Source organism: Entelurus aequoreus, linkage group LG08 (assembly GCF_033978785.1).
Source record: "Entelurus aequoreus isolate RoL-2023_Sb linkage group LG08, RoL_Eaeq_v1.1, whole genome shotgun sequence".
Classification (NCBI taxonomy): domain Eukaryota; kingdom Metazoa; phylum Chordata; class Actinopteri; order Syngnathiformes; family Syngnathidae; genus Entelurus; species Entelurus aequoreus.
Genome location: NC_084738.1, coordinates 71,483,530 through 71,508,052, shown reverse-complemented (window position 1 = coordinate 71,508,052; position 24,523 = coordinate 71,483,530). Strand labels below are relative to the sequence as shown.

At 42.7% G+C, this 24,523-nt stretch overlaps 1 protein-coding gene across 1 annotated transcript in view; it reads left to right on the top strand.

The window, feature by feature from the left end:
* Nucleotides 1-343: 343 nt before the first annotated feature.
* LOC133655204 (LIM/homeobox protein Lhx5-like) overlaps nucleotides 344-24,523 on the top strand; it is a 48,126-nt gene continuing 23,946 nt past the window's right edge. Inside the window, exons 1-3 of the mRNA XM_062055157.1 lie at nucleotides 344-575; nucleotides 4,162-4,385; nucleotides 5,299-5,582. Coding sequence (XP_061911141.1) covers nucleotides 403-575; nucleotides 4,162-4,385; nucleotides 5,299-5,582 — 681 coding nt within the window. The 5' untranslated portion in view covers nucleotides 344-402. The remainder of the gene's footprint in view (nucleotides 576-4,161; nucleotides 4,386-5,298; nucleotides 5,583-24,523) is intronic.

Sequence of the window (24,523 nt, the reverse complement as noted above, 5' to 3'; positions counted from 1 at the left end):
TGCACGAGCTCAGGACACGCGTGGAACACCCCCCAAACCCCAAACCCCCCCCTTAAAAACAACAACAACAACAACAAAACATGATGATCATTTCTGGATATTGGTGGCGTCTTCTTGGCACGTCCGGGCCGCGCACGCGTGGACTGCGCAGCTTGCACTAAAAAAAACAACACCTTTTTTACCTTGCTGGATTTTTGAGTTGCGAACCCGAGAGAGGACCGGCGGGACCCCCCCAGACAAGAGGACCTGCGGGCCCCCCCAGACAAGAGGACCTGCGGGCCCCCCCAGACAAGAGGACCGGCGGCCCCCCCCCCCCCCCCCCCCAGACAAGAGGACCGGCGGGCCCCCCTCCCCCAGACAAGACGTGGTTCCGCTTAGGAAGGTCGGCCCCTCGGCTCCATCATGATGGTCCACTGTGCGGGCTGCGACAGGCCCATCCTGGACCGCTTCTTGCTGAACGTGCTGGACCGGGCCTGGCACGCCAAGTGCGTGCAGTGCTGCGAGTGCAAGTGCGCGCTCACCGACAAATGTTTCTCCAGGGATGGAAAACTCTTCTGCAAAATGGACTTCTTCAGGTACAACAACAACAAATAAGCTTCTTCTTTTGTCATGTTGTGCACGTGGACCTGCAGGGCCTGCGCGCGTGCACGTCAAAGGGCCGACAGTGGAGCGCATGCACGTCGCGTTATGACAATAGGGCGCGCACGCACGCGCACCAATTCAGGTGCACGCAGGAACTTGCAACTTTTTGCATTTGATTCAAATCAAATCAAGACAATTCGGGCCGCGCACGTTTTTTAATCCCAGTCAATGTGGATTAGGAGGAGATTTCCGCGCTAAAATGCTTTAATCCTCTCATATATTCACGCACGCACAATGTGATGATTGTCACTAATGACACTCTCTTACTAAATCATGCATTCCTATATTATTACTATTGTATGCATTCTTATTAGAAAACATGTAATATTCTTATAATCCTGTCATATTTCCACACATATGCACATATTATAAATATTATTATTGTAGGCATTCTTAATATAAAACATGCAATATTCTTATAATCCTGTCATATTTCCACACATATGCACATATTATAAATAGTCCTATTATATGCATTCTTATTATAAAACATGCAACATTATTATAATCCTGTCATATATCCACACATATGCACATATTATAAATATTACTATTATATGCATTCTTATTATAAAACATGTATTATTGTTATAATCCTGTCATATATCCACACATATGCACATATTATAAATATTACTATTATATGCATTCTTATTATAAAACATGTATTATTTTTATAATCCAGTCATATATCTACACATATGCACATATTATAAATATTATTATTGTATGCATTCTTATTATAAAACATGTAATATTCTTATAATCCAGTCATATATCTACACATATGCACATGTTATAAATATTATTATTGCATGCATTCTTACTATAAAACATGTAATATTCTTATAATCATGCCATATATCCAAACATATGCACATATTATAAATATTACTATTATATGCATTCTTATTATAAAACATGTATTATTGTTATAATCCTGTCATATATCCACACATATGCACATATTATAAATATTATTATTGTATGCATTCTTATTATAAAACATGTAATATTCTTATAATCCTGTCATATATCTACACATATGCACATATTATAAATATTATTATTGTATGCATTCTTATTATAAAACATGTAATATTCTTATAATCCAGTCATATATCTACACATATGCACATATTATAAATATTATTATTGTATGCATTCTTACTATAAAACATGTAATATTCTTATAATCCTGTCATATATCCACACATATGCACATATTATAAATATTACTATTATATGCATTATTATTATAAAACATGTATTATTGTTATAATCCTGTCATATATCCACGCATACACAATTTGCTGATTGTCACTAATGACACTCTCTTACTAAATCATGCATTCCTATATTATTCATATTTTATGCATTCTTATTATAAAACATGCAATATTGTTATAATCCTGTCATATTTCTACACATATGCAAATATTATAAATATTCTTTTTTTTTTTCTTTTTTTTTTTATAATGTCCTGCCCAGCTTCTCGGGCAAGTCATATAGTAGATGTAGATGTAAATGTAGATGATCATATAGTAGATGTAGATGTAGATGATCATATAGTAGATGTAGATGTAGATGATCATATAGTAGATGTAGATGTAAATGTAGATGATCATATAGTAGATGTAGATGTAGATGATCATATAGTAGATGTAGATGTAGATGATCATATAGTAGATGTAGATGTAAATGTAGATGATCATATCGGCTGTTCAGATTGACTTTACAAAAGAGAAGTGTAGGATACTTCTCTTGTTGCCTTATTTGTATTTGACTTTATTAAATGTATTTATATTATCATTTGGTGCAGCCGGGCCGGAGCAGGAGGGGATAGAAAGAGAGAAAAAGGAAGACAGAGGGGGGAATTGTGGGGACAAGAGGGGGATTAGACAGAGAGACAAAAACAACAACAGCAAACACAACAACAACAACAACAGCAGAGCAACATATTATAAATATTCTTATTGTATGCATTTTTAATATAAAACATGTAATATTGTTATAATTCTGTCATATATCCACACATATACAAATATTATACATATTTTTATTGTATGCATTCTTAATATAAAACATGTAATATTGTTATAATACTGTCATTTATCCACACATATACAAATATGATAAATATTCTTATTGTATGCATTCTTAATATAAAACATGTAATATTGTTATAATCCTGTCATATATCCACGCATGCACATGTGGTGATTGACACTCTCCTACAAAATCGTGCAAGTGCTATAATATTCTTATTGTATTTATTCTTATTTGAAAACTATTATTCTGTAATATTGTTATAAGACGCATTCTCCATACATGTACATTTACTTGTTGGGAAAAAAACCGGAATAAAAGTATAAATTATAATTGTAGCACCACTTTGTCAAAAAATGTTTTATTATATAGAAAAAAACTGTCATTTTTGTGCAACAACAATGAATATATTAAACACTTTATAACATCACCAACATGGTTCATAATACACTAAAACGATGAATTCATCAATAAATCAGCACCATTAAAATACATTGAAATTAAAAAAAAATGTTTTTGTTCCCCCCATTAGGATTATTTTTGCACAATGTTAAGAAGATGTTAATAAACAGCAAAATGTATATTGCAAAACACATTTGCAATATTACCGTTAGGTAAATATTAATAAACAGCAAAATGTATATTGCAAAACACATTTGCAATATTACCGTTAGGTAAATGTTAATAAACAGCAAAATGTATATTTGCAATATTACCGTTAGGTAAATATTAATAAACAGCAAAATGTATATTTGCAATATTACCGTTAGGTAAATATTAATAAACAGCAAAATGTATATTGCAAAACACTTTTGCAATATTACCGTTGGGTAAATGTTAATAAACAGCAAAATGTATATTGCAAAACACATTTGCAATATAACCGTTAGGTAAATGTTAATAAACAGCAAAATGTATATTGCAAAACACATTTGCAATATTACCGTTGGGTAAATGTTAATAAACAGCAAAATGTATATTGCAAAACACATTTGCAATATTACCGTTAGGTAAATGTTAATAAACAGCAAAATGTATATTGCAAAACACATTTGCAATATTACCGTTGGGTAAATGTTAATAAACAGCTAAATGTATATTGCAAAACACATTTACAATATTACCGTTAGGTAAATGTTAATAAACAGCGCTAAAGTATGTATTCCTCCATCAATGTTATGTCCGCACAATATATGACAATCTTAAAAAAAAAAAAAGTCCAGATCTGCTTGGAAATTCTCTGGTTTCTACTTTGACCACCCTAACCCTAACCCTAATTAACCCGCACCCCAACTTTTCTACCAAATATTATCCTAATCAATTTCACCTTTTTTGAACGCACCCGCACGCCGACAACAGAACAGCGATGCAAAAAGAAGAAGAACTTGATGTGTGTGTGTGTGTGTGTGTGTGTGTGTGTGTGTGTGTGTATGTATGTGTGTGTGTGTGTGTGTGTGTGTGTGTATGCAGGCGTTTCGGCACCAAGTGCGCGGGCTGCCTGCAGGGCATCTCCCCCAGCGACCTGGTGCGCAAGGCGCGCAGCAAAGTGTTCCACCTCAACTGCTTCACCTGCATGGTGTGCCACAAGCAGCTGTCCACGGGCGAGGAGCTCTACGTCGTCGACGAGAACAAGTTCGTGTGCAAGGAGGACTACCTGAGCTCCGGGACTATCAAGGAGGTCAGCCTCAACTCAGGTGAGCGCAAAAGATGGACTTTTTATTTTCAAGTGAGAAAAAAAAATGGATTTAATGAAAGAATCCAGTCGACAAATAGGATGGATTTAGAATCCAGTCGACAAATAGGATGGATTTAGAATCCAGTCGACAAATAGGATGGATTTAGAATCCAGTGGACAAATAGGATGGATTTAGAATCCAGTGGACAAATAGGATGGATTTAGAATCCAGTGGACAAATAGGATGGATTTAGAATCCAGTCACAAATAGGATGGATTTAGAATCCAGTCGACAAATAGGATGGATTTAGAATCCAGTCGACAAATAGGATGGATTTAGAATCCAGTCGACAAATAGGATGGATTTAGAATCCAGTCGACAAATAGGATGGATTTAGAATCCAGTCGACAAATAGGATGGATTTAGAATCCAGTCGACAAATAGGATGGATTTAGAATCCAGTGGACAAATAGGATGGATTTAGAATCCAGTCGACAAATAGGATGGATTTAGAATCCAGTGGACAAATAGGATGGATTTAGAATCCAGTCGACAAATAGGATGGATTTAGAATCGTGACGGAGATTTTTTTTTTCTTATTTGGATTGTGCTCCATTTTCTGTCATTGTTATTCCAAAAATACCTCTTTTTTCAAGTCTTTCATTTGAATTGATATTTATTCCAATAAATGCTTTCATTCATATGTTGTTATTATTTCTTGTTTGGACTGCAACACCCACACGACGTGACGTGTTCTTGTGTGCAGTATTGTCGACGTTAACGGACCGGAGCTTGTCTCCATTTCTCGTGACGTGTTGTTGTGTGCGGTGTCGTCGTCGTGCACGGACCGCATGCAGCTTGTCTCCGCCCCTGCAGGACGCGTCAAATAATTGCTTTCATTACTTATGTTTGTATTATTTCTTGTGTGCAGTGTCGTCGTGCACGGACCGCAGCTTGTCTCCGGACCTGCAGGACGCGGCTCTGATGGCGGACGAGCTGAAGGAGGCCGACAACTGCACGTCGTCCGACAAGGAGACCAACAACATCGAGAACGAGGAGCAGAACTCTGGCACCAAGCGGCGGGGGCCGCGCACCACCATCAAGGCCAAGCAGCTGGAGACGCTGAAGGCCGCCTTCGTGGCCACGCCCAAACCCACGCGACACATCCGGGAGCAGCTGGCCCAGGAGACCGGCCTCAACATGCGGGTCATCCAGGTGAGACCCTCTTTATACAACATGCGGGTCATCCAGGTGACACCCTCTTTATACAACATGCGGGTCATCCAGGTGACACCCTCTTTATACAACATGCGGGTCATCCAGGTGAGACCCTCTTTATACAACATGCGGGTCATCCAGGTGACACCCTCTTTATACAACATGCGGGTCATCCAGGTGAGACCCTCTTTATACAACATGCGGGTCATCCAGGTGAGACCCGCTTCATACAACATGCGGGTCATCCAGGTGAGACCCTCTTTATACAACATGCGGGTCATCCAGGTGACACCCTCTTTATACAACATGCGGGTCATTCAGGTGAGACCCGCTTCATACAACATGCGGGTCATCCAGGTGAGACCCTCTTTATACAACATGCGGGTCATCCAGGTGACACCCTCTTTATACAACATGCGGGTCATCCAGGTGACACCCTCTTTATACAACATGCGTGTCATCCAGGTGAGACCCTCTTTATACAACATGCGGGTCATCCAGGTGACACCCTCTTTATACAACATGCGGGTCATCCAGGTGACACCCTCTTTATACAACATGCGTGTCATCCAGGTGAGACCCTCTTTATACAACATGCGGGTCATCCAGGTGAGACCCTCTTTATACAACATGCGGGTCATCCAGGTGAGACCCTCTTTATACAACATGCGGGTCATCCAGGTGACACCCTCTTTATACAACATGCGGGTCATCCAGGTGAGACCCTCTTTATACAACATGCGGGTCATCCAGGTGACACCCTCTTTATACAACATGCGGGTCATCCAGGTGACACCCTCTTTATACAACATGCGGGTCATCCAGGTGACACCCTCTTTATACAACATGCGGGTCATCCAGGTGACACCCTCTTTATACAACATGCGGGTCATCCAGGTGAGACCCTCTTTATACAACATGCGGGTCATCCAGGTGACACCCTCTTTATACAACATGCGGGTCATCCAGGTGAGACCCTCTTTATACAACATGCGGGTCATCCAGGTGAGACCCTCTTTATACAACATGCGGGTCATCCAGGTGACACCCTCTTTATACAACATGCGGGTCATCCGGGTGATACCCTCTTTATACAACATGCGGGTCATCCAGGTGACACCCTCTTTATACAACATGCGGGTCATCCAGGTGAGACCCTCTTTATACAACATGCGGGTCATCCAGGTGAGACCCTCTTTATACAACATGCGGGTCATCCAGGTGACACCCTCTTTATACAACATGCGGGTCATTCAGGTGAGACCCTCTTTATACAACATGCGGGTCATCCAGGTGAGACCCTCTTCATACAAACCATGCTTGTTTTCATCAAAGGTGCATTTAGTTTGATGCAAGGGACAAGCGGTATAAAATGGATGGATGGATGGATGGATGGATGATGGATGGATGGATGGATGGATGGATGGATGATGGATGATGGGTGATGGATGATGGATGATGGATGGATGGATGGATGGATGGATGGATGGATGATGTATGGATGGATGGATGGATGGATGGATGGATGATGGATGATGGATGGATGGATGGATGGATGATGGATGATGGATGGATGGATGGATGGATGATGGATGGATGGATGGATGGATGGATGATGGATGATGGATGGATGGATGGATGGATGGATGGATGGATGATGGATGATGGATGATGGATGGATGGATGGATGGATGGATGGATGGATGGCATGTTTTATACTGGAACGAAAAATAAATGTTTTCAACATTTTCTTTTCTGCAAAATAACACATGTAACATCATTCAATCCAACACTTTATAATATTGAGGGATATTTCAGTGTTTTATTATCGGTGTTGGAGCAGGAAGGGGCTGGGAAATATACGCTATATGAAGCCGATCCTGTGACGAGCACCCACGTGGGATTGATGGCAACTTTCAATCTTGAAAATCTTTTTTGAAAAATCTATCTTGTTAGGGTTAATTTTGTAGCCAGTTTGCTCCGTTTTACAAAAGAATAAAGACACAAATCATATGTGATATTAACTTGTGATCATATGTGATATTAACTTGTGATCATATGTGATATTAACTTGTGATCATATGTGATATTAACTTGTGATCATATGTGATATTAATACATTTTTCAATATTTTTTTTTTTTTTTTAAAAACAAAATAACAAATGTAAACCCATGTTTCCAACTTCCTGACACAGTTCTGACCGGGAATCAAACTCATTTTCAGGGATATTTGCCATTATTTTGCCTATCAGTGATGGAGCAGGAAGGGGCTAGGAAATATACGTCTGGGTAAAGTTTGGTATGAAGTCATTCATCAATTAACATTTGACATGTTGGTAAAAACGCCCCCACACACACTTTTAATAAATGTTTAGTTGAATCAAACTTGAATTGAATTTGTTAATGGATAAGCGGTAGAAAATGGATGGATGGATGTACTAAAACGAGAAATACATTTTTACATTTTTGAATTATATATATATATATATATATATATACATATATATATATATATATATATATATATATATATATATATATATATATATATATATATATATATATATATATATATATATACATATATATATATATATATATATATATATATATATATATATATATATATATATATATATATATATATATATATATATATATATATATATATATATATATATATATATATATATATATATATATATATATATATATATATATATATATATATATTTAGTGCAAACTAAGACATTCAACACTTTTGCAGAGTACCTGAGCAGGAAAGGGCTGGTAAATTCAATACTGCGGGACATTTAGTGTGGTATATTATTCAACATTTGACATGTGCTTCCTGGAGCAAAACATGGGGACCCCCACGGTCTGCGGGGCCCCGCGTCACCTGGGATTAAAGCCTCTGAAATAGGATGGAATTGATCCGATCCAAATGAAAGTTCCAATGACAAAATACAAACAAAAACACACAACACAAAATATGGAGGTTGTTTTTTTTTAATAACATTTCTTTTGAATAATTCTCTAATGACAAAATATATGAATCAGCTAAAAACATCTTTTATTTAAAAAAAAGAAAAAAAAGTGCTTATTTGAAATCAACACAATGTGAATGAGTGAAACTTCTCATTTCTTATTTATCCTCTCACTAACTGCCGTGGAAACAAAACAGGGCAAGGCTGTATTTTCAAAATAAAAGCATTATTAGTTTCAAAAATGTGCAACAAGAAGAACAATTTTTTTTTTTGTCTTTCTGCCTTTTCTATCTCCAATGTCTGCTTTTCTATCTCTAATGTCTGCTTTTCTATCTCTAATGTCTGCTTTTCTATCTCTAATGTCTGCTTTTCTATCTCTAATGTCTGCTTTTCTATCTCCAATGTCTGCTTTTCTATCTCTAATGTCTGCTTTTCTATCTCCAATGTCTGCTTTTCTATCTCTAATGTCTGCTTTTCTATCTCTAATGTCTGCTTTTCTATCTCTAATGTCTGCTTTTCTATCTCCAATGTCTGCTTTTCTATCTCTAATGTCTGCTTTTCTATCTCTAATGTCTGCTTTTCTATCTCCAATGTCTGCTTTTCTATCTCTAATGTCTGCTTTTCTATCTCTAATGTCTGCTTTTCTATCTCTAATGTCTGCTTTTCTATCTCTAATGTCTGCAGGCACTTGCTTTACAAATGACAATCTAGCAATGATAGTACGCGCACGCGCGCACGCACACGCACACACACTTGCTTTACAAATGACAATCTAGCAACGATAGCACGCGCACACGCACACGCGCGCGCCCACCGACGTGCGGTTGTTTCCACGCATGCAGGCAGCAGCAGCAGTTTGTCGGAGTCACGCAGCCGTGAAATGAGTCCAAGGTGGTGGTCTTGTTGTAGCTGAGGGGGCCACGGGGATGTCACGTATAGGGGCCCCTCCTCCACGCGCGCGCACACGCACACGCACGGTGTGAGGATGATTAGCAGCATCTCTGCCAACTGTGATGTGGCTTTTTGTGCGTCATTATCGCTGATTTCACACATTTACATACGCCCCCCCCCCCCCCCCCCCCCACACACACACACACACACACACTCACACACACACACACACACACACACACACTCACACACACACACACATCCATCAGGGGGTCCACACCGCTGTCCTCGACCTCCTTGTCTGCAGGGCCGGGAGCCAAAATGGAGGCTGTGTTGGGTCCTGTTGTGTTAAATAGCGCGCGCGCGTGTGTGAGCGTGTGTGTGTGTGTGTGTGTGAGTGTGTGTGTGTGTGTTTGTGTGTGTGTGTGTGTGTGTGTAAGTAATCCCTGAGCGAGGCTCTCTCTAGAGGGGAGCGGCAGAATTTCCATAAAAATGTAGCCTACACGTCGTCGATTGTTCTCAATAAGCAGGTGTTGCAGCTGCAGCCCGACGTGTGTGTGTCTCTCTCTCTGTGAGTGTGTGTGTGTGTGTGTGTGTGTGTCTGTGTGTGTGTGGGTTTGTTAATGTGCAGCACAGTGGGTCGGTGGCTGGCTGCTGAGAACATGCATCTTTGTGCAATATTGTGCATCTTTGTGCAATATTGTGCATCTTTGTGCAATATTGTGCATCTTTGTGCATCTTTGTGCAATATTGTGCATCTTTGTGCAATATTGTGCATCTTTGTGCAATATTGTGCATCTTTGTGCAATATTGTGCATCTTTGTGCATCTTTGTGCATTATTGTGCATCTTTGTGCATCATTGTGCAGCGGGCGCCAAAACAGCACGTGACACAAAGATACAAAGCATGTATTTTCCCAGCGCCTTGAATAATCCGTTCCGGTGTCAACATGTCACACCTTCATGAAGCACGCAGGTGTGATTTTTAAAGTCTACACACTGAGATGTCATACCACAGTTACAAAGAAGTGAAACTCTGCTCAGGGCAACATAACAATCCAGCAACATAACAATCAGGGCAACATAACAATCCAGCAACATAACAATCAGGGCAACATAACAATCAGGGCAACATAACAATCTGGGCAACATAACAATCAGGGCAACATAACAATCAGGGCAACATAACAATCTGGGCAACATAACAATCAGGGCAACATAACAATCAGGGCAACATAACAATCTGGGCAACATAACAATCAGGGCAACATAACAATCAGGGCAACATAAAAATCGAGCAACATAACAATCAGGGCAACATAACAATCAGGGCAACATACAAATCGAGCAACATAACAATCAGGGCAACATAACAATCCAGCAACATAACAATCAGGGCAACATAACAATCTGGGCAACATAACAATCCAGCAACATAACAATCAGGGCAACATAAAAATCGAGCAACGTAACAATCCAGCAACATAACAATCAGGGCAACATAAAAATCGAGCAACATAACAATCAGGGCAACATAACAATCAGGGCAACATAAAAATCGAGCAACATAACAATCAGGGCAAAATAACAATCTGGGCAACATAACAATCCAGCAACATAACAATCAGGGCAACATAAAAATCGAGCAACATAACAATCAGGGCAACATAACAATCAGGGCAACATAAAAATCGAGCAACATAACAATCCAGCAACATAACAATCAGGGCAACATAACAATCTGGGCAACATAACAATCCAGCAACATAACAATCAGGGCAACATAAAACTCGAGCAACATAACAATCAGGGCAACATAACAATCAGGGCAACATAAAAATCGAGCAACATAATAATCAGGGCAACATAACAATCAGGGCAACATACAAATCGAGCAACATAACAATCCAGCAACATAACAATCAGGGCAACATAACAATCTGGGCAACATAACAATCCAGCAACATAACAATCAGGGCAACATAAAAATCGAGCAACATAACAATCCAGCAACATAACAATCAGGGCAACATAAAAATCTGGGCAACATAACAATCCAGCAACATAACAATCAGGGCAACATAACAATCAGGGCAACATAAAAATCGAGCAACATAACAATCAGGGCAACATAACAATCAGGGCAACATAAAAATCGAGCAACATAACAATCAGGGCCCCAAGCAGCATTGTTATGTTGTCCTGAGCAGCAATGTAAAAATACATAACAAGGTATTTTATTTTTTTAAATTTTGTTTTACATTCTTAATTAGGTTAGTTTCTTTCTTTCTTTTTTTGACACTGAATTGATGAATTTATGGAAGTACAATTTTGTGAACTGTTTTTTTTTTTTTTTTACATCAAAAAGGGCTGACAATTTAATAGAACAAATATTCCATTCATAAAAAATAAGTGTTTTAAAATTGAGTGTAAAAAAATCAGTGTATAATAATTCAGTGCAGAAACATTTCCTGCTTCAAAACACAAAAGCCACTTCGCTAAATGAAGACCATGTGACGTCACAGCTGACACCTCATTGGCTAAATGAAGACCATGTGACGTCACAGCTGACACCTCATTGGCTAAATGAAGACCATGTGACATCACAGCTGACACCTCATTGGCTGCTTCGGACACATTGCTTCAGTCTTAATTCACACAAAGTGGGTCTTGCTTTTTTAAGCAGTGATTTTTTTTTACACTGAATTTTAAAACACACTGAATTTTAATACACTAGATTTTAAAATTGCATTTTAAGGCCTACTGAAATGATTTTTTTTATTTAAACGGGGATAGCAGATCTATTCTATGTGTCATACTTGATCATTTTGCGATATTGCCATATTTTTGCTGAAAGGATTTAGTATAGAACAACGACGATAAAGATTGCAACTTTTGGTATCTGATAAAAAAAGGCTTGCCCCTACCGGAAGTAGCGTGACGTAGTCAGTTGAACATATACGCAAAGTTCCCTATTGTTTACAATGATGGCCGCATGAAGTGAGAGAGATTCGGACCGAGAAAGCAACGATTTCCCCATTAATTTGAGCGAGGATGAAATATTTTTAAATGAGGAAAGTGCAAGTGAAGGACTAGTGGGGAGTGGAAGATGCTGTGAGAGGCGGGGGTGACCTGATATTCAGCTGGGAATGACTACAACAGTAAATAAACACAAGACATATATATACTCTATTAGCCACAACACAACCAGGCTTATATTTAATATGCCACAAATTAATCCCGCATAAAAACACCTAGGTGTTTGTTATGCTAGCTCCTAGCTACTAGCTCGAGCTAGTTATAGCTCGAGCGGGTAATATGGACGGGATCCTGTATATATAACCCGCCAATACAATTCAAACACCTGCACAACACACACACTCACTCAGCCCAAACAACCGTTCACCTAACCCAAGGTTCATAAAGCTTATATATTTAATCAAAGTTACGTACATGACACGCACGTACTGGCAAGCAATCAAATGTTTGGAAGCGCGCGGGTGGGACCTGATATTCAGCTGGGAATGACTACAACAGTAAATAAACACAAGACATATATATACTCTATTAGCCACAACACAACCAGGCTTATATTTAATATGCCACAAATTAATCCCGCATAAAAACACCTAGGTGTTTGTTATGCTAGCTCCTAGCTCCTAGCTACTAGCTACTAGCTCGAGCTAGTTATAGCTCGAGCGGGTAATATGGACGGGATCCCGTATATATAACCCGCCAATACAATTCAAACACCTGCATAACACACACACTCACTCAGCCCAAACAACCGTTCACCTAACCCAAGGTTCATAAAGCTTATATATTTAATCCAAGTTACGTACATGACACGCACGTACGGGCAAGCAATCAAATGTTTGGAAGCGCGCAGGTGGGACCTGATATTCAGCTGGGAATGACTACAACAATAAATAAACACAAGACATATATATACTCTATTAGCCACAACACAACCAGGCTTATATTTAATATGCCACAAATTAATCCTAATGCTAGCTCCTAGCTCCTAGCTACTAGCTCGAGCTAGATATAGCAAGCGATCAAATGTTTGGAAGCGCAGCTGTGTACTCACGTTATCGCAACTGTGTATCCAAATCAAAGTCCTCCTGGTAAGAGTCTCTGTTGTCCGAGTTCTTCCATCTTGACTGCATCTTTCGGGAATGTAAACAAAGAAGCGCCGGCTGTGTACGTGTTGTTTGTGACTTCCCTCGCAAAATAGACACTTCGCACCGACAACTTTCTTCTTTGCTTGCTCAGCTTCTTTCTCCATAATGCAATGAACAAATTGCAACCGATTCACCAACACAGATGTCCAGAATACTGTGGAATAATGAGATGAAAACAGAGCTATTTCGTATTGACTTCAATGGTGTCCGAATACTTCCGTTTCAATGATTGACGTCACGCGCATACGTCAACCCTCAGAGGCGTTTCGAACCGGAAGTTTAGCGGGAAATTTAAAATTGCACTTTATAAGTTAACCCGGCCGTATTGGCATGTGTTGCAATGTTAAGATTTCATCATTGATATATAAACTATCAGACTGCGTGGTCGGTAGTAGTGGCTTTCACTAGGCCTTTAAAACACAGAATTTTCAATACACTGAATTTTAAAATACTGAATTTTAAAACTGCATTTTAAAACACTGAATTTTCATACACATCACTTTAAAATACTGGATTTTAAAACTGCATTTTAAAACACTGAGATTTTAAACACTGAATTTTTAAACACTGAATTTTCAAACTGAATTCTAAACCACTGAATTTTTAAACACTGAATTTAAAGGACTAAATATTAAACACTGGAATTTTAAACACTGAATTCTAAAACGCTGATTTTTTTACACTGAATTTTAAAACACAACATTTTAAAACATTGCATTTTTAAACACTGGATATTAAACCTCCATGAAAAATAAAAACAAAGGACCCAGATTTCCCTTGCCCGGACGCAGGTCACCGGGGCGCCCCTCTGGAGCCAGGCCCGGAGGTGGGGCACGATGGCGAGCGCCTGGTGGCCGGGCCTGTCCCCATGGGGCCCGGCCAGGCACAGCCCGAAGAGGCAACGTGGGTCCCCCCTCCAATGGGCTCACCACCCATAGCAGGGGTCATAGAGGTCGGGTGCGATGTGAGCTGGGCAGCAGCCGAAGGCAGGGCACTTGGCGGTCCGATCCTCGGCTACTTGGGACGTGGAACGTCACCTCGCTGAGGGGGAAGGAGCCTGAGCTAGTGCGCGAGGTGGAGAAGTTCTGGCTAGATATAGTCGGACTCACTTCGACGCACAGCAAGGGCTCTGGAACCAGTTCTCTCGAGAGGGGCTGGACTCTCTTCCACTCTGGCGTTGCCAGCAGTGAGAGGCGACGGGCTGGGGTGGCAATTCTTGTTTCTCCCCGGCTCAGAGCCTGCACATTGGAGTTCAACCCGGTGGAGGAGAGGGTAGCTTCCCTCCGCCTTCGGGTGGGGGAACGGGTCCTGATTGTGGTTTGCGCTTAAGTGCCAAACCGCAGCTCAGAGTACCCACCCTTTTTGGATTCACTCAAGGGAGTACTTGAGAGTGTTCCCCCGGGTGATTCCTTCGTTCTACTGGGGGACTTCAACTCTCATGTTGGCAGCGACAGTGAAACCTGGAGAGGCGTGATTGGGAAGAATTTCCGCCCGGATCTGAACCAGAGCGGTGTTTTGTTATTGGACTTTTGTGCCCGTCACAGACTGTCCATAACGAACACCATGTTCAAACATAAGGGTGTCCATATGTGCACTTGGCACCAGGACACCCTAGGCCGCTGTCATGACTCGGTCTGTGGCGTGGTTGGTTCTCCAGTGGTGCAAATGAATTGGACCATACGTGGCGTGCAGGTGAGGACATGTTTAATATTTTAACTCAAAAGGGAATTAACAAAAAGCGCGCACAAAAGCGGAAGTACAAAACGTGGCTATAAGAAATAAAACACTATAGCACAAAGGCAAAAAACTCTGAACAATAACAAAACTTACTTGACATGAGAAGAGGGGCATAAAAAAGAGCAGCAAGGATCATGAGGGTGAACAGAGTGGCAGGAGTGTGATGTCGCCAGGACGAACAACAGAAACAGAAAAACTTATATAGTGACATGATCAGTGAAAACAGGTGCGTGACTCTAAACGTGAACAGGTGCGTGACATGACGATGTGAACCAGGTGAAACTAATGGTTGCTATGGTGACAAATAAAAGTGCACAAAAAGTCCAAAACCAAAACCGAACATGACTAAAACAAAACATAATCACAGACATGAGAGAGCCCCCCCTTACGGACAGATCCCAGATGTCCAAAACAAACAAAACAAGGCAGGATCGAGAGTCATGAGAGGGCGGGAGGGGGACATGGCGGTGGGTCGCCAGACCAGGTGTCCCCGAATCCACCGGGGCAGGATCAGGTGGCGGCGACGCATAGACCGTCGCTGTACCTGACGAGGTGGGCGACCCGGGAATGGCCATATCCATGGCCGACGAGGAGGTGGGCGCACTTGGCGTGGCGGCCGACCAGGTAGTGGCCACATCCGTGGCCGACGAGGAGGTCGGCGTACCTGGCGTGGCGGACGCCCATGGACTGGCCACATCCATGGCCGACGAGGTGGATGCGTCGTCATCGTGCCAGACGTGGAAACTGCAGATGAAGCAGGTGGCGAAGCTTGGCGTGGAACGTCGGGCGGCGAAGCTTGGCGTGGCACGTCGGGCGGCGAAGCTTGGCGTGGCCATGGTTGGTCTTGGCATGGTTGGTCTTGGATTTGGTCTTGGCATGGTTGGTCTTGGACTTGGTCTTGGCGTGGGGGGTCTTGGTCTTGGCTTGGACTTGGGGGGTCTTGGTCTTGGCTTGGACTTGGGGGGTCTTGGTCTTGGCTTGGACTTGGGGGATCTTGGTCTTGGCTTGAGGGGTCGCGTCGTGGAGCTGCGACTGGCGGCACTTGGCGTCGTGGAGCTGCGACTGGCGGCACTTGGCGTCGTGGAGCTGCGACTGGCGGCACTTGGCGTCGTGGAGCTGCGACTGGCGGCACTTGGCGTCGTGGAGCTGCGACTGGCGGCACTTGGAGTCGTGGAGCTACGACTGGAGCTTGACGTGGTGCTGGTACCGGTGCTTGGCGTGGTGCTGGTACCGGTGCCTGGCGTGGTGCTGCGACAGGTGCTAGCTTTGGTGCAGGTGGCCTAGCTGGGGGTTGCGGCTTGGCAGGCCTAAAGACCGGTGGTGGCGGCCGTGCTGGAGGCTGTGGCTTAGCTTGGTGACGGACTGGTGGTGGCGGCCGGGCCGGAGGCTGTGGCTTGGCAGGACGATGATGATCCACCCCCCCTGAACAGTTCCCAGCCCTAGCCCCCCCCCCCCCCCCCTCAAGGAGCGGATACCAGACGCGCTCCCCGCTGTCTGAAACCGTTTTTTGGGGTGGGTGGAGGGAGGTCAGGAGGGGGGCAAAATCCTCCCCTCTAAATTGTCCAAACAGTCTTTCTTTCCCCCCCACCTGGGCTTTTGTGGGTGAAAAACATTTTTGAGACTTGGCCGTGGCTTGAGTCTTGGGGGGCGGGGCATGAATTCTGGGTGGCTGTGATTGACCGGGTAAAGAATTTGGAAAAAAGGGGGAGGAGCCCGCAGGAGTGACGCATCCTGTCCACTCAAGGAAGTCTTTCCTCTTCCTTGGCGACGTTTCCGGGACGGGAGCAACGTGCCGATCGGCACCAGCTTGCCTCCGGGCCCCCACATCATCCCCCTGCGCTCCCTGGGGGAAAAGCGCAGTGTTTCCGCCTCCATAGCGCGCAGGACTTCCCACGTCCCCTCGTCCAATTTTGCGGGAGAACTTTTTTGCTGGCGACATCTGTCATGACTCGGTCTGTGGCGTGGTTGGTTCTCCAGTGGTGCAAATGAATTGGACCATACGTGGCGTGCAGGTGAGGACATGTTTAATATTTTAACTCAAAAGGGAATTAACAAAAAGCGCGCACAAAAGCGGAAGTACAAAACGTGGCTATAAAAAATAAAACACTATAGCACAAAGGCAAAAAACTATGAACAATAACAAAACTTACTTGACATGAGAAGAGGGGCATAAAAAAGAGCAGCAAGGATCATGAGGGTGAACAGAGTGGCAGGAGTGTGATGTCGCCAGGACGAACAACAGAAACAGAAAAACTTATATAGTGACATGATCAGTGAAAACAGGTGCGTGACTCTAAACGTGAACAGGTGCGTGACATGACGATGTGAACCAGGTGAAACTAATGGTTGCTATGGTGACAAATAAAAGTGCACAAAAAGTCCAAAACCAAAACCGAACATGACTAAAACAAAACATAATCACAGACATGACAGCCGCAGTTCCATGATCGACTTTGTAGTTGTGTCGTCGGATTTGCGGCCTCATGTTTTGGACACTCGGATGAAGAGAGGGGCGGAGCTTTCTACCGATCACCACCTGGTGGTGAGTTGGCTGCGATGGTGGGGGAGGATGCCGGACAGACCTGGCAGGCCCAAACGCATTGTGAGGGTTTACTGGGAACGTCTGGCAGAGTCTTCTGTCAGAGAGAGTTTCAATTCCCACCTCCGGAAGAACTTTGAACATGTCACGAGGGAGGTGCTGGACATTGAGTCCGAATGGACCTCTATTGTCGAGGCGGCTGATTGGAGCTGTGGCCGCAAGGTAGTTGGTGCCTGTCGTGGCGGTAATCCTAGAAGCCGTTGGTGGACACTGGCAGTGAGGGATGCCGTCAAGCTGAAGAAGGAGTCCTATCGGGTTCTTTTGGCTCATAGGACTCCTGAGGCAGCAAACAGGTACCGACAGGCCAAGAGGTGTGCGGCTTCAGCGGTCGCAGAGGCAAAAACTCGGACATGGGAGGAGTTCGGGGAAGCAATGGAAAACGACTTCCGGGCGGCTTCGAAGCGATTCTGGACCACCATCCGCCGCCTCAGGAAGGGGAAGCAATGCACTATCAACACCGTGTATGGTGAGGATGGTGTTCTGCTGACCTCGACTGCGGATGTTGTGGATCGGTGGGGGGAATACTTCGAAGACCTCCTCAATCCCACCAACACGTCTTCCTATGAGGAAGCAGTGCCTGGTAAATCTGTGGTGGGCTCTCCTATTTCTGGGGCTGAGGTTGATGAGGTAGTTAAAAAGCTCCTCGGTGGCAGGGCCCCGGGGGTGGATGAGAGCCGCCCGGAGTTCCTTAAGGCTCTGGATGCTGTGGGGCTGTCTTGGTTGACAAGACTCTGCAGCATCGCGTGGACATCGGGGGCAGTACCTCTGGATTGGCAGACCGGGGTGGTGGTTCCTCTCTTAAGAAGGGGAACCGGAGGGTGTGTTCTAACTATCGTGGGATCACACTCTTCAGCCTTCCCGGTAAGGTCTATTCGGGTGTACTGGAGAGGAGGCTTCGCCGGATAGTCGAACCTCGGATTCAGGAAGAACAGTGTGGTTTTCGTCCTGTTCGTGGAACTGTGGACCAGCGCTATACTCTTGGCAGGGTCCTTGAGGGTACATGGGAGTTTTCCCAACCAGTCTACATGTGTTTTGTGGACTTGGGGAAGGCATTCGACCGTGTCCCTCGGGAAGTCCTTTGGGGAGTGCTCAGAGAGTATGGGGTATCGGACTGTCTGATTGTGGCGGTCCGCTCCCTGTATGATCAGTGCCAGAGTTTGGTCCGCATTGCCGGCAGTAAGTCGGACACTTTTCCAGTGAGGGTTGGACTCCGCCAAGGCTGCCCTTTGTCACCGATTCTGTTCATAACTTTTATGGACAGAATTTCTAGGCGCAGTCAAGGCGTTGAGGGGATCTGGTTTGGTGGCTGCAGGATTAGGTCTCTGCTTTTTGCAGATGATGTGGTCCTGATGGCTTCATCTGGCCAGGATCTTCAGCTCTCACTGGATCGGTTTGCAGCTGAGTGTGAAGCAACTGGGATGAGAATCAGCACCTCCAAGTCTGAGTCCATGGTTCTCGCCCGGGAAAGGGTGGAGTGCCATCTGCAAGTTGGGGAGGAGATCTTGCCCCATCTGGAGGAGTTCAAGTACCTCGGAGTCTTGTTCACGAGTGAGGGAAGAGTGGATGGTGAGATCGACAGGCGGATCGGTGCGGCGTCTTCAGTAATGCGGACGCTGTATCGATCCGTTGTGGTGAAGAAGGAGCTGAGCCGGAAGGCAAAGCTCTCAATTTACCGGTCGATCTACGTTCCCATCCTCACCTATGGTCATGAGCTTTGGGTTATGACCGAAAGGACAAGATCACGGGTACAAGCGGCCGAAATGAGTTTCCTCCAGCGGGTGGCGGGGCTCTCCCTTAGAGATAGGGTGAGAAGCTCTGCCATCCGGGGGGGGGCTCAAAGTAAAGCCGCTGCTCCTCCACATGGAGAGGAGCCAGATGAGGTGGTTCGGGCATCTGGTCAGGATGCCACCCGAACGCCTCCCTAGGGATGTGTTTAGGGCACGTCCGACCAGTAGGAGGCCACGGGGAAGACCCAGGACAAGTTGGGAAGACTAGGTCTCCCGGCTGGCCTGGGAACGCCTCGGGATCCCCCGGGAAGAGCTGGACCAAGTGGCTGGGGAGAGGGAAGTCTGGGCTTCCCTGCTTAGGCTGCTGCCCCCGCGACCCGACCTCGGATAAGCGGAAGAAGATGGATGGATGGATGGATGGAATATTAAACCATTACATTTAAAAGACTGAATTTTTTAAACACACACCTAGATGAATCATACACACACCTAGATGAATCATACACACACCTAGATGAATCATGTACACACCTAGATGAATCATACACACACCTAGATGAATCATACACACACCTAGATGAATCATACACACACCTAGATGAATCATACACACACCTAGATGAATCATGTACACACCTAGATGAATCATACACACACCTAGATGAATCATACACACACCTAGATGAATCATACACACACCTAGATGAATCATGTACACACCTAGATGAATCATACACACACCTAGATGAATCATACACACACCTAGATGAATCATGTACACACCTAGATTAATCATACACACACCTAGATGAATCATACACACACCTAGATGAATCATACACACACCTAGATGAATCATGTACACACCTAGATGAATCATACACACACCTAGATTAATCATACACACACCTAGATGAATCATACACACACCTAGATGAATCATACACACACCTAGATGAATCATGTACACACCTAGATGAATCATACACACACCTAGATGAATCATACACACACCTAGATGAATCATACACACACCTAGATGAATCATGTACACACCTAGATGAATCATACACACACCTAGATGAATCATACACACACCTAGATGAATCATGTACACACCTAGATTAATCATACACACACCTAGATGAATCATACACACACCTAGATGAATCATACACACACCTAGATGAATCATACACACAACTAGATGAATCATGTACACACCTAGATGAATCATGTACACACCTAGATGAATCATACACACACCTAGATGAATCATGTACACACCTAGATGAATCATGCACACACCTAGATTAATCATACACACACCTAGATGAATCATACACACACCTAGATGAATCATGTACACACCTAGATGAATCATGTACACACCTAGATGAATCATGTACACACCTAGATGAATCATACACACACCTAGATGAATCATGTACACACCTAGATGAATCATACACACACTTAGATGAATCATGCACTCACTTAGATGAATCATGCACTCACCTACAGTAGATGAATCATGCACTCACTTAGATGAATCATGCACTCACCTACAGTAGATGAATCATGCACTCACCTACAGTAGATGAATCATACACACACCTAGATGAATCATGCACTCACCTACAGTAGATGAATCATGCACTCACCTACAGTAGATGAATCATACACACACCTAGATGAATCATGCACTCACCTACAGTAGATGAATCATGCACTCACCTACAGTAGATGAATCATGCACTCACCTACAGTAGATGAATCATACACACACCTAGATGAATCATGCACTCACCTACAGTAGATGAATCATGCACTCACCTACAGTAGATGAATCATGCACTCACCTACAGTAGATGAATCATACACACACCTAGATGAATTATGCACTCACCTACAGTAGATGGATCATGCACTCACCTACAGTAGATGAATCATACACACACCTAGATGAATCATGCATTCACCTACAGTAGATGAATCATGCACTCACTTAGATGAATGAGATTTGAGCCACACATTCAGTATGAGATGTACGTCTTTCCAAAATGAGTGAGAATTGTGCAAAATACTTCCTGAAAGAAGTTGAGCTCCAACTGTTGCCAAATAAATAAATAAATAAATTCCTTCAAGTTCCCGCATGACTTTCTGCCAATACAATATTGGGGTCTTTCCTTAAGCTAAATGTAATAACGCAAGCGATTAATCACTGATTAATCATGATTCATCCAAATTCCAAAATGTGATTAATCTGATAAAAAAAATGGACAGCTATGATAAATACATCACATAATAAATGATATATGTATGAATAAATACATCACATAATAAAAAATGTATGTAGGAGTAAATACGTCACATAATAAATGATATATGTATGAATAAATACATCACATAATAAATGATGTATGTAGGAGTAAATATGTCACATAATAAATGATATATGTAGGAGTAAATACATCACATAATAAATGATATATGTAGGAGTAAATACATCACATAATAAATGATGTATGTAGGAGTAAATACATCACATAATAAATGATATATGTATGAATAAATACATCACATAATAAATGATATATGTAGGAGTAAATACATCACATAATAAATGATGTATGTAGGAGTAAATACATCACATAATAAATGATATATGTATGAATAAATACATCACATAATAAATGATATATGTATGAATAAATACATCACATAATAAATGATATATGTATGAATAAATACATCACATAATAAATGATATATGTATGAATAAATACATCACATAATAAATGATATATGTATGAATAAATACAACACATAATAAATGATGTATGTAGGAGTAAATATGTCACATAATAAATGATATATGTATGAATAAATACATCACATAATAAATGATATATGTAGGAGTAAATACATCACATAATAAATGATGTATGTAGAAGTAAATACATCACATACTAAATGATATATGGGACGGTATAGCTCGGTTGGTAGAGCGGCCGTGCCAGCAACTTGAGGGTTGCAGGTTCGATTCCCGCTTCCGCCATCCTAGTCACTGCCGTTGTGTCCTTGGGCAAGACACTTTACCCACCTGCTCCCAGTGCCACCCACACTGGTTTAAATGTAACTTAGATATTGGGTTTCACAATGTAAAGCGCTTTGAGTCACTTGAGAAAAAGCGCTATATAAATGTAATTCACTTCACTTCACTTCACAAATGATATATGTATGAATAAATACATCACATAATAAATTATGTATGTAGGAGTAAATATGTCACATAATAAATGATATATGTATGAATAAATACATCACATAATAAATGATGTATGTAGGAGTAAATATGTCACATAATAAATGATATATGTATGAATAAATACATCACATAATAAATGATATATGTAGGAGTATATACATCACATAATAAATGATGTATGTAGAAGTAAATACATCACATAATAAATGATATATGTATGAATAAATACATCACATGATAAATGATGTATGTAGAAGTAAATACATCACATAATAAATGATGTATGTAGAAGTAAATACATCACAAAATAAATGATATATGTAGGAGTAAATACATCACATAATAAATGATATATGTATGAATAAATACGTCACATAATAAATGATGTATGTAGAAGTAAATACATCACATAATAAATGATATATGTATGAATAAATACATCACATGATAAATGATGTATGTAGATGTATGTTTTAGCCTCCAGGATTTTACAACAGGTTGGCAGCGTCTGGAAGTAGGCATCGCCATGGGGTGTTCCATCTCCCCAGTCCTCTTTGTCGCAGCTTTTGAAATCATCCTCCGCGGAGCCCGCCAGACTGTAGGAGGAATGAGGCTGCAGACAGGGCAGAGGCTTCCACCACTCCGAAGCTACATGGACGATGTCACTGTGGTGCTGCAAACAGCCCCATGCACGAGAAGATGTCTGAAGAGGCTGGATGAGCTAGTGACATGGGCACGGATGAAGATAAAACCCTCCAAGTCACGAAGCCTCTCCTTGCGCAAAGGCACCAGGAGCGACAAAACCATCTTTGTTGCAGGAGGTGAGCAAATCCCTCTACTGGTCAACCAGTCCATCCAAAGCCTGGGGAGGCAGTACAATGCGGACCTGTCGGACAAGCACGCAGGCAAGGCAGCACGGAAACAACTCTCAGAAGGCCTAGCGAGTATTAACAAGAGCCAGCTCCCCGGAAAGTACAAGTTGTGGTGCTACAACTTCACACTGTACCAAAGGGTTATGTGGCCACTGAAGATTTGTGAGATTCCATCCTCAACAGCCAACGGGTTGGACAGACTAGCCAACTCCTACATCCGAAAGTGGCTGGGCCTACCGCGTTGCTTCTCAGACACTGGCTTATTTGGGGCAACTTCGCTGCATCTGCCGATCCAGTCCATCACCCTGGGCTATAAGCAAGAGAAGGCCAGACTGGTTCTTGAGCTGGAAGAATCTTCAGATCCTACAGTGAGGAATGCATGTGTACCTGCCCGAACAGGCCGGAAGTGGCAAGCAGGGCCAGAGGTCGCCAAGGCCATTGGCAGGCTCCAACACCAGGAGATAGTCGGCAGGGTGCAAGTGGGGAGAGCGGGGCTTGGCTGGGGTGATTCTCCACGCCTCTGGTCCAAGGCCACAAAGAGGGAACGCAGAGCCATGGTTGTGGAGGAGGTCTCAAGGGCAAACCAGGAGCAATATACTATCAAGGCCGTGTCTCAAGGTCGCCAAGGAAGATGGACCACTTGGGAAGGTACCATCAGCAGACCCATCAGC